This window comes from Puma concolor, chromosome A3, assembly GCF_028749965.1.
Source record: "Puma concolor isolate L17-30 chromosome A3, mPumCon1.1.hap2, whole genome shotgun sequence".
NCBI lineage: Eukaryota > Metazoa > Chordata > Mammalia > Carnivora > Felidae > Puma > Puma concolor.
The window spans coordinates 77465980-77478476 of record NC_141669.1 but is presented as its reverse complement, the minus strand read 5'-3'; the positions used below and the strand labels follow the sequence as shown (position 1 = coordinate 77478476).

The following is a 12497-nucleotide window of genomic DNA, read 5'->3' as shown; positions in this document are numbered from 1 at the left end:
AGAGAGAGAGAGAGCGTGCGCACACACGTACAAGCAGGGAAGGAACAGAGAGAAGAAACAGAATTCCAAGCAGGCTCTGCACCATCAGTGCAGAGCCTGACGTGGGGCTTGAACTCATGAACCCTGAGATCATGACCTGAGCTGAGATCAAGAATTGGACGCTTAACTGCACCACCCAGGTGCCCCAGTATATTCACTCAACTTTCATTAGATAAGCTAAACTATGGACCCACCATAGAATGAACTGGGGTGAAGGACGGGTTACACATTTAACCGAAAGATTCTTCACTCTTCAAAAAGTCTCCAGTGCTTCCCTACATGGTAGTGCTTTCTACATTTATTTAAAAAAAATTTTTTTTAATGTTTTTATTTATTTTTGAGACAGAGAGAGACAGAGCATGGGGGAGGGGCAGAGAGAGAGGGAGACACAGAATCGGAAGCTGTTAGCACAGAGCCCGATGCGGGGCTCGAACTCATGGACTGTGAGATCATGACCTGAGCCAAAGTTGGACGCTTAGTGACTGAGCCACCCAGGCGCCCCATATTTATTTTTTTTTAATGTTTATTTATTTCTGAGACAGAGAGAGACAGAGCATGAGTGGGGGAGGGGCAGAGAGAGAGGGAGACACAGAATCTGAAGCAGGCTCCAGGCTCCAAGCTGTCAGCACAGAGCCTGATGCAGGGCTCAAACTCACAGACCGCGAGATCATGAGCTGAGCCGAAGTCGGACCCTCAACCCACTGAGCCACCTAGGCGCGCCCCTACATTTATTATTTGGCCCAAAATTTATTTTTAAATTCCTCAGTAACAAGAATTTCATGCCTGGAACAACAGGTATGTTGTGACAGAAAGTAAAGAAAAGAACAACTCCGGGGTGAAGGAGAGTCTATGTAGTATAGGCACCTACCCATCAAGCTTGCACAAGCTGGAACGCACTGCCTCCAATCTCATGACCAAAACTGATGTAACCACATAAGTGAAAATTTCATCATCTCATCAACAAGTCATAAATGGCTCTTTTGAATTTTTGAGTTAAACATTTTAGGTTCCCTCCAGAGACTCTGGCACTCACCACTAACATTCAGATTACCCACAAATTTCCTCTGGTAAAATGTGGCATTGTTTTTATCATTTTTTTTTTTTTTTAACTGGTGGTGGTTTTTATTTCAACTCTTTAGTACAAAAAAAATAATGACTTTATAGTTGAGTGTCCATATTTCAAAAAGGTACAAGGACCTATCATTATAAGCAGGCTTCCGTGAGATTCCTCTCTTTAAGCCTGTACTTTTTTCCAATACTTTACTTTTTTCTAATATTTTACTTTTTCAAGGCATTTTTAGGTTTACAGAAAAAGTGTGCAGAGTACAGAGTTCCTGTATATCCTCTTCCCCTTCACCCAGTTTCCCCTATTTACATCTTGCATTAGTGTGGTACATGTGTTACAAATGATGAACCAATCATGATACATTAACTAAAGCCTATAGTTTACAATAGGGTTCACTCCGTGAAAAACCTATGGGTTCTGACAAATCTATGGTAAGCACTACAGTACCACACATAAGAGTTTCACTGTCCTGAAAATGCCCTATGCTCCACCTATTCATCCCTTCCCCCCCTCCTCCTGAACTGCTGTTAATTACCTTTGTCCTTCTCTATAGTTTTGCCTTTTCCAAAATGTCTTACAGTTGGAATCACACAGTAACGGAGCCTTTTTCAGACTGGCTTCTTTCACCTACTAAAATACATTTAAGGTTCTTCCATGTCTTTTTGTGGCTTAACACATTTCTTTTTAGTGCTGAATAATACTCCATTTTACAAATTTACATAATTTGTTTATCTGTTCACCTAATGAAGAACAGACATACTGGCTGATTCCAACCTGGGCAAATATGAATAAAGCATCAATAAACATTTGTGTGCAGACTTTAATGTGGATGTAAATTTTCAATTCACTTAGGTAAATATCTAGGAGTGTGACTGCTGGATTATAGGGTAAGCTTATGTTTATTCAGCTTTGCAAGAAACTGACAAACTGCCTTCCAAAATGGCTGTACCGCTTTGCATTCCCACCAGCAATAAATATGAGAGCTCCCTATTGCCCCATCTCCTCACCAACATTTGGTCCCGAAGATGTTTTGGATTTTAGTCATTTTAAAAAGTATGTAGTGGTATCTAATTGTTGTTTGAATCTGCAATTCCCTAATGACATATGATGGTGAACATCTTTTCATATGCTTACTTGCCTCCTATATGTATTCCTTTTTGAACTTTCCAAATCTTCTGTTCATTTCCAATTGGGTTATTACGTTTTTCTTTTTTAATTTTCTTATTGTTGAGTTTTTTTTTTTATTTTTTTTTTATTTTTTATTTTTGGGACAGAGAGAGACAGAGCATGAACGGGGGAGGGGCAGAGAGAGAGGGAGACACAGAATCGGAAACAGGCTCCAGGCTCTGAGCCATCAGCCCAGAGCCTGACGCGGGGCTCGAACTCACGGACCGCGAGATCGTGACCTGGCTGAAGTCGGATGCTCAACCGACTGCGCCACCCAGGCGCCCCGCTTATTGTTGAGTTTTAAGAGATCTTTGTATGTTTTGGGTAGTCTTGGTGTTTATTTTTTCAAATAAACTTTTTATTGAAGTGTTACTCATTCGTTTTAAACTCCAAATGTACACCAAACAAACACACATTCTCAAAACATCATCTTCCCTGTTACTGTCATCATTTTGCTATTATAAGTCAATCCAGCTTCTAGCACTTTGGAGCTACTAGAATTTAAAAAAAAGATATAGATATGCAATAGAATAGGTATAACCAGTAGTTAATGTATATTATGCATTTAATGATGCATGCTAAATAACAAAAAATTATTACTATAATCCTCATTCTACAGATAAAACTGAAGCAACTTGCCCAGAGTCACAGTAAAAGCTAGTTAATGACAGGATGACAGGTCCAGGATTTGTACTTGGGTAGTCATCTTCTGAAAGGAGTTCAACAAGGCAGAAAGGCATCAAGAAAATGAATGTGGCTGCAAAGGGGGTTCACAATGGAAAGTGGTAGCAGTGGGGATCTCAAACTTATCTCAAGTTCTTACCAATCCCCTATTTTAATTATTCCACTCGAGTTTTCTTTAGCCTGTTGATACGGCTGACTACATGGATTGATTTTCAAATATTGAGCCACCATCGCACACAGTTATAATTCTTTTTATACATCTTATATATTACTGATTCCACTTAAGTTTTAACATGTTAAAAATTCAAAAAGATAATGCCTTTTTTTTTGGTAGGCTCCATGCCCCATGTGTGGCTTGAACTCATGACCCTGAGATCAAGAGTCACATGCTCTACTGACTGAGCCAACCACACGCCCCAACAGAGAAAGTTTTTAAATGTTTATTTATTTATTTAGAAAGAGAGAGAATGAGCACACATGCGGGCAGAGGCAGAGAGAGGGTAAGAGAGAATCCCAAGCAGGCTCCACACTCAGTGTGGAACTCAGTATGGAGCCTGACTTGGGGCTGGTTGCCACAGCCACCATATCATGACCTGAGTCAATATCAAGAGTCACTTAACCCACTAAGCCACCCAGGCACCCCCAGAGAAATGTTTTTTAAAAATACTAGTTGTTCTGGGGCACCTGGGTGGCGCAGTCGGTTAAGCGTCCGACTTCAGCCAGGTCATGATCTCACGGTCCGTGAGTTCGAGCCCCACGTCAGGCTCTGGGCTGATGGCTTGGAGCCTGTTTCCGATTCTGTGTCTCCCTCTCTCTCTGCCCCTCCCCCGTTCATGTTCTGTCTCTGTCTGTCCCATAAATAAATAAAAACGTTGAAAAAAAAAAAATACTAGTTGTTCACTTCACAATTCAGATTGGTACCCCAAACCATAAGCTGTATCGTGACTTCAATAAACCCTATCTTTGAGAGTCAAGGAGTATAATTTCTATAGTAGTCCACACAAGAAAAAAATACACAATGCCTCCTTTTAAAAGTGGTTGGTACCCCTTTCAAATTTCTCTACTGCTACTGACTATACCACCACTACATGGGTTCCACAACCCTGGAATCGTGACTGGAGCTGAAATCAAGAGTCGGCTCCACCGACTGAGGCACCCAGATGCCCCCAGAATACATGGGTTTTTTGCAACAAACTCCTTACTTTCTTAGGCTTCAGCTTTTATTAATACAACTGCCAGATCAACCATCCCCCAAACCATCTTCATGTCATTCCCTCTTTAATATCCTTTAGTTGTTCTTTACTTTTACACAACAAACCTAAGTTCTTTGATTTATTAATTCAAAAAATATTTACTGAGCACCTTCTATGTCCAAGGCACCGTGCTAGGATCAGCCCTTCTACTTATCTAGTAAGTAAATCTGATAATCAATTAAACTTCAAAAAAATTTAAAAACTGCTGTTAAGCTCTAGAAGGAAATAAGAGACTTCAATGAAAGAGTAACAGCAGGGTTCTATTATGAATAAAATGTTCAAGAAAAATGGGGATGCCCGGCTGGCTCAGTTGGAAGAGCATGTGACTCTTGATCCCGAGGTCATGAGTTTGAGCCCACACAGGGTGTAGAGATTACTAAAAAATGAAATCTTTTAAAAAATGCTCAAGGTAAATGTAACTTTAATTTTTTAGCTGAGGGTGAAAAGAAGCAGCCATAGAAAAGAGTGGATAAGTATTCCAAGCAAGCTAGAACAGTCAGTAGGCCAAGTAAGTGAGCAACAGATGGGATGAGGTTGGAGAGGGAGACTGTGCTAGATCATGAAGGACTATGAAGATGAAGAGTCTGGATTTTATTCTTGGTACAGATTTTATGCCAGGTACAGAACTGTATCAGAAACGTATTGAAGGTTTATAAGCAGGGGTTATGGCTTATTTCTGTTTTGAAAAGATTAGTCTAACTGCTGGGTGAAGAACAAATTAGAGGGCACCAAGAATTAAGACAGAGAGGGCCACCTGAGTGGCCCAGTCAGTTAAGCATCTAACTTCGGCTCAGGTCATGATCTCAGTTGTGGGTTCGAGCCCCACGTCGGGCTCTGTGCTGACAGCTCAGAGCCTGGAGCCTGCTTTGGATTGTGTCTCCCTCTCTTTCTGCCTCTCCCCCACTCATACTCTGTGTCCTTCTCGCCCAAAAATAACATTAAAAAAATTTTTTTTGAAATAAAAAGTATTAAGACAGAGATACCATTTAGGAAACCACTGCAGTAGTTGAGGTAAAAGGCCAAGGGAAGCTACACCCCAGTGGGTGATGGAGATGGAAAAGAAATACCTGGTACCAAGGCCCCCAGCTGATTTTTTTTTTTAATGTTTCTTCATTTCTGAGAGAGAGAGAGAGCACAAGTGGGGGAGAAGCAGAGACAGAGAGAGGGAGACACAGAATCCGAAGCAGGCTCCAGGCTCTGAGCTGTCAGCACAGAGCCCGGGGTGGGGCCTGAACTCATGAACCATGAGATCGTGACCTGAGCCGAAGTTGGATGCTTAACAGACTGAACCACCCAGGCATCCTGGTCCCCAGCTGATTTAACTGCAAATTCCAAGCAACAAGTCTCACCAATACAATTTGTTAATTCTCACTTCCTTATAAATAACCAAGAGAATTTCATGTAAAAGTGCCTTAGAGAGGCTTCCTTAATCCTCCGTATACATCCTACCCTATTGCGTATCATTTTCACGAACACTGGATAAGGACCATCTTAGAGACAAAAACAGAAGGCTCCACGGCAGGGTGGAAACACAGGAGCTCTGAACTTAAGAGCATGAGTCTGAGTCCTACAGTCCAGCCTGAATTCAGGCACTGCCATTTATAAGATGTGTGACTTGGCCAAGTTACTCCAACTTTCTCTCAGCCTGTAAATTCTGGGAGTATTTACCTCACAAGGACATCACAAAAGATTAATGGAGATAATACAGTGTTTCCCAAAATATCACCCTTCTGCTAGGCAGGATGATTTTAGATAGCATTTAGGCAAAAAATTTCCATTTCAGTACTTTTATCTATTTTAATTAATATTTAAAAATAACTATCACATCAAGCTCTCTATTTTACTAACATTTTTGCTTAAGATGAAATTAAGTTATAAAAAGATCACTTTAAACCTAAAACCAATGTAAAGAAAAATATTAAATATAATTAATGGTTGCAGTTATACTCAGATTTCACAATAAAATCTGAAGGCAGTACACAAATGCCCGAAGTTTGAGCAACACTGAGACAGTGTACATAAAAGACCCGGCAGAGTAAGCATAATAAATATTAACTACGCATTTCCTAGAGCATTTTCTTCTTTTAAAGATGTATTAGCAGAGGTGCCTGGGTGGCTCAGTCGGTTAAGCATCCGACTTCAGCTCAGGTCATGATCTCGTGGTTTGTGGGTTTGAGCCCCACATCGGGCTCTGTGCTGATAGCTCAGAGCCTAGAGCCCGCTTCAGATTCTGTGTCTCCCTCTCTCTCTGCCCCTCCCCTGCTAGCTCACTCTCTCTCTCTCAAAAATAAACATTAAAAAAAAAAAAAATGTTTTGTAAAGCTACTTCAATGAACTTTCTCACTCAACTATTTTGCAAAACCTCAATTCTCCAAAAAGTCTTGCCCAGTTAAGCTGTATCCCAAACACAGTTCTATGCTTTATGGTAAGTCACAAAATTTTAGACTAAAAAAGCCACTTGAACTCTTCTACACTTAAACGTCTCCTGGCTCGGGCCACCTGGGTGGCTCAGTTGGTTAAGTGTCCGAGTTTGGCTAACGTCATGATCTCATGGTTTGTGGGTTCAAGCCCTTCATCGGGCTCTGTGCTGACAGCTCAGAACCTACTTCGGATTTTCAGTCTCCCCCTCTCTCTGCCTCTCCTTCACCTGCACACATGTGTGCTTGCTCTCTCTCTCTCTCTCTCTCTCAAAAATAAATAAATATTAAAAGAAAAAAGAAGTCTCCCGGCTGGAAACACCAATTCCTTTTTACCTATCCAGACGTCCCCTCCACCTTAGGCTCTCCCGGTCCAAAGGTACATCTCCTTTGTCTCAGCTATGACAGGAAGGGATGAATAGTCAATTACCCCAGTTGGGACCTATGATGTAATATGGAACAGGATACTCTCTAGAATCTATGAAGGGAGAATCTGGAAGGACAAGATTACTCTAAAGATCCCTTGCAGAGTTTACATTCTAAGATCATATCATATGCTTACTCACTTAGGATAGTCTTTAATTCCTAAATTTATGATGTATCATATCACCTTTTTAAAATGGTATATCCACAGGTAATCCATATTACTTACGTATATAAGTAACCTAAACACCTAAAGCACAACACATTCAAAACACTTCAAAACCGGGCATCACAGTGTCTGTAGTAAATCCCAACTGGAGATTTCAGATAAATTACTTTGTTCTTCTAAGCTTCTTTCCTAATTTGTAATATGAACCCACAAGAGATGAAATGCATGTGTGATGTATTCATAAAAAGCTTGAAAACAGTAAAGATCTAATCTGAAGGTACTATTTATCCTCATCTCCAAATCTATTATGCGTAATTCCGCCAAGGTGCTGACCAACTTTCTGTTCTCAATCTCTCAAGAAGAAAAGGAAGTGTTTGTTTTTTGGTCTGCAGTTCTGCACCACCTAGCTGAGGTCCTATTAGCCCAAATCTGTGGTATCAATGTTGTTCCTACTGGTCTATCCATCCCTAGCCTCTCTCTCTCCTATAGTCTGTGTTAACTTTGTCAAGACTTATACCTCTCAAAGTTCTCCAATGGCTTTCAACCATCAAATGACCAACTTTTTTTTTTTTTTTTTTAACATTTACTCATTTTTGAGAGTGAGAGAGACAGAGCATGAGTGGGGGAGGGGCGGAGAGAGAGGGAGACACAGAATCTGAAGCAGGCTCCAGGCTCTGAGCTGTCAGCACAGGCCCCGACGCGGGGCTCGAACTCAAGGAGTGCGAGATCATGATCTGAGCTGAAGTTTGGAAGTTTAACCAATTGAGCCACCCAGGCGCCCCTCAAATGACCAACTTCTAATCAACCTTAATAGCTACAAGAAATCAACCAGCCTTCGCAGTATCAACCCCACAGAGCCACATAGGATAAAAGTATGGCCTCGAACAAGTCTCCTCCTCTTCTCTTCCCCTGGAACACTTTGGCTGCTTATTACCAAATGTCCTCTTAAGCTCAAGTGAGCCCCTAACATAAACAAATGTGACTGTTCTTCTATCTGAAATACTACAGTATATTTCTTTTTTAATGTTTATTTTTGAGAGTACACAAGCGGGAGAGGAGCAGAGACAGAGGGAGAGAGAGAATTCCAAGCAGGCTCTGCACTATTGGCGCAATAGCCCCAAATGGGGCTCAAACTCATAAACCATGAGATCATGACCTGAGCTGAAATCAAGAGTTGGATGCTTAACCGACTGAGCCACCCAGATGCCCCAGTATTATATTCCTCTTTTATGAACAGCATATATGAGTTGTACATGTGCCTATCGTAGCCCTCTGTAATGGATAAATTTATACACACAGAAGTTGAATCATAATGCCAAAAGGACCCAGACTCTTAATATTTGTTAAGATTCTTGTCTTATTAAAAAATAAACAAGGGAAAGTTTTCTTTCCTTCCAACTTGAGAAGTCACATCTTTCTGTCACAGGGCAATATGTGCTCTTCACCTTTAAGCCAAACATCAATCGAGATCCACTTCCAAATTGATTTGATTCAAAGCTTATCTTTCCTCTGAAGCACAGAGGCCTAAAAAAGTCTCACAAGAAAATATAAGCAGTTTCTGATCCAGAAGTGTGAGAAAAAGAGAGTCTGTGGGAAAGCAATAGGGTTTGCCCCTCAAATTCCCCAAAAAGATAAGCTAAGAGCTGGTTTTTAAGAAAACAATTGTCTAAAAAAATGAAAAAAAAGTGCTGAAATGGGAAATGAAAAGCAAGACTAAAGAATATAAAAGTATATACTTTTTGGCGCTTGAATTTTGAAAACAAATTAATAAATTCTAATAATTTTACTCAATGATACTCATCTGTCCTTCCCAGGACATTCTAGGAAATCAAGACTGGGGTGAACGTGTGGAGGTTTGCCACACTATATGCATGGATTAAATATCCCTTCAAACTTCTCTGCGTGTCATGATATTCCTTCCTCCATGTCTAAGATTTTCACTGATTTACCCAACAAATATCTGACACCCATACTACTATGAGCCATGAAGTCAGCCACTAGAGGAGGCAAAAAGAATAAAACAAAGTCCTTACCTTCAAGGAAAGATGTCAATGAAATAAGAATGAAAAATCTCTAGGAAGCAGATAGAAATGGCAACATTCACTAAAACAGGGAATACACAAGGAACAGATTTGAGAGGAAAGATGAGTCCAGCTTGAGATTTGATGGGTTTGAGGCACAAGTAGTTTAACCACTGGAGGTGTCTATATCCAGGAAAAGAAAAAAACACCATGATCAGATAGGTAGGTAGGGACTGATAAACCCAACACATGAGCATTTAAGAGATGAAGTGAAGAAAAAGGAAGCAACAAAGCAGGTGAGAAAAATCCTAAAGAGAAGAGAATCATGAAAGACTCATGCAAAGCAAAGGGTCTCATGAAGGGCAAAATGGGACACAGGGTAATATGCCAGAGCTCAAGGCCTTAAAAGTGGGTCTGGTAATTAAGAAGTCCCTGGGAAAAAAAATGAAATAAACTTTCATCTACACATACATAAATTATGTATACATACATACATACATACATACAAACATCCATACACAAAGGACATATATATCTCAATGGCTCTCTCTGGGTGATAGAATTAAGGATAACTTTTTTTTAAGAGTTTATTTTTAAGTAATCTTTATACCCAATGTGGAGCTCAAACTCACATCAAGAGATCAAGAGCTGCACACTCCACCAACTGAGCCAAGCGCCCAACAGTGACTTTTAATTTATAACTATCCCCTCTCTATTTTGCAATTGCTCAAGGCACTTGAGTTTTATAATTTAAAAATGTACAAGAAAAAAGTAATAAGGCAACGATAGCTTTTACCAGTAGTGTGACTGCAGTGGGTGAAAGAGTGAACACAAAGAGAGGAAATAAAGGAGACAGGAATACGAACAGGGAAGGAAAACTCGTAAGCATCTACAGTTAAGTCCAGAGTTCTAGGAAAGGTTTTGTTTTCCAGGCGGGAAAGATGTGGGCATGCTTACATGAGACTGTATAAAAGGATTGTTAAGAGTGCAAGAGAAAGAGGGAATACTTCTTTATTGCTTGCTATGAGCTCAGCACACAGTGGGGAGCAAGACAAAGTCCTGCTCTTATGCAATTCACTTTCTCTACTAAGGAAACAAACAAGTCAGACACACCACCTAAAACAAAAATAGGATAGTTTTTTAGAGTGAATGTTGAGGTAAGCCTTCTCTGAAGAAACAGTGTTTAAGTTGAATCCTGAATGACAAGAAATCAGCTTTGCAAAGAAGGGAGAAAAGCCTTGTTACCTTTACTTTACAGATCATGAAACTGAGACTCAAAGAGGTTAGGTAAGATTATGTAGCAAGTAAATAGAATCCAGGTCTGATGAACACTGAGACCAATACTCTTTCTACCGATTGTGTTCTATTGTTTTCCACAAATGCAACAGTGAAGATGAAAGATAATATCGACCCTCCTCTGGGCTCACAGGAATAGTTAAGGATTAAAAAAATTAAGAGTAATTGGCACAACTTTCTCAAAATAAAGTCTTGGAAAGCAAAGAAATGCAGTTCTGTGGAAGCAGAGGCATGGCTCCTGAGGTTAGCTGTTGCAGGCCTAATGAGAACAACCCAGGCAGGCCATAAGTTACAAGCAGGCTACACTCCAAAGATCTGTAACTGACTCCTTAAGAAGTCATAAAATGTTTCCTCCATATAATTTTATGCAGAGAGTAAGTTTCCAGGCTGCTTCACAAAGATCCATGTAATCATAGTTATTACTAGTGTAATAACTAATAAAGCACTAAGTACCAGGTCCTATGTTAAGTGCTTTTTATAGATAATCTCATGCGGTACTACCAATGTTATTACCACTCCATCTAACTGAGGAAACTGAGGTCTAGAAATGTTGAGTAACTTGTCCAATAGCAAATCCTTAGCACTTAGTCCTGTTGTCTCCCAAAGTACTTTTTATCTATAAACAGTCTTTCAAAATCACTTTTTCTCCTATTTTAAAAGCTCAGTGCCCATCTCCCCTTCTTAGGTGGGTCAGAATACTACTCGTAACACTTTTCCATCAAAGTTCCTAATCCCCCCTACTTCCAAGTCTATGTCTGACCTATCTCCTGATAAACCTCAATCCATCAGAGCATCCGTTCACACACTGACACCCACTGGGAATTTAACTTCCCTTCCACGTGTTCACTTATTCATCCACTGACACTTTTACAGAGCCCTACTGTGACAATTCCCAACTCATACCACACTCTTGTAAATAGCTAGGGGAAAACCCCACTCCAGAAAATGTATGCAAAAGCCCAAGCTGGTAATAATTAAACGTCCCTCTCTAAATGATCCCTAGCTCACCCAAGTTCCCAACCTATTCCTCCCGTCCCCCCACAATAAACCTCTCGAAATACACGTCCTAGCTGATTACTGATCACCGATAATGTTCCCACGTGGGACAGCACACAAGCCGGGTCAATCCCAAGGAGAAGAGGAACACCCGATCCCAGCAGCCGCGTTCAAAGGCCACCCCTCAGCCCCCAGCTTCATAGGCCGCTGGTAGCCGGAGGGCAGGACGACCCAGTCTTAGGCGAGAGCAGAATCCATGCCGGAAGCAAACCATGCACACGGCCATGACCTTCCGAAGTCGACCGACCCTGTCAGCAGTAAACCCCCTGTGGGGAAGGGGGTCTAAGACCCCCAGGACGCTCGGCCCCTAGAGCGACGGAGAGGGACAGGCGGACCTGGCCCCCACCAGCGCGTCACGATCCCGGGGGACGCCCGCGCTGCAGGAGGACGGGGGCAGAGCATGGACACTCACCCGGCGACCGGCCCGGCGCGGGCGGCGGGCAGAAAAGGGGCGGCGTGCAGCCGGCTCACGCCACCTGCCAGGAGGCGCAGGGATAGCGGGAGGCGCGGGGTCGTCCCGGCCCGGAGGAGCCAGCGGGCGGATCTCAGCAGGGCTGCCATGGCTCAGCCGTCCCCAAGGCAGAATGCACGCTCGGCGAGAGGGAATGGGGGAGCACGTGATCGCGGGGTCGCCCGGCGCGGAAGAGACCAAAGGCTGGGCGCGCCAGACGTAGGGGGAGCCACGCGTTGTTTTCACTTGGAAGGCGGATAAACCTATTTCTCTGAGGACAAATGAGCCCCATGCGATGTGCTATTAATAATGAGACTTGACTGATTATTTGAGAGAGGTTCTGTTTTCGTTTTCTAGCCTTCCTCCCAGCATGATCAGTGCGTCCACCCCTGCGCTTTTCAGTTGGTAGAGTCAGAAGAGGTCAACTCCTCCCAGGTTAGCGCAGGGGCTTGCGG

At 42.0% G+C, this 12497-nt stretch overlaps 1 protein-coding gene across 1 annotated transcript in view; it reads right to left on the bottom strand.

Annotated features, from left to right (window-relative positions):
- Nucleotides 1-12205, bottom strand: part of LRPPRC (leucine rich pentatricopeptide repeat containing) — a 112564-nt gene extending 100359 nt beyond the window's left edge. The window contains exon 1 of the mRNA XM_025932164.2: nt 12004-12205. Coding sequence (XP_025787949.2) covers nt 12004-12152 — 149 coding nt within the window. The 5' untranslated portion in view covers nt 12153-12205. The remainder of the gene's footprint in view (nt 1-12003) is intronic.
- Nucleotides 12206-12497: the final 292 nt, after the last annotated feature.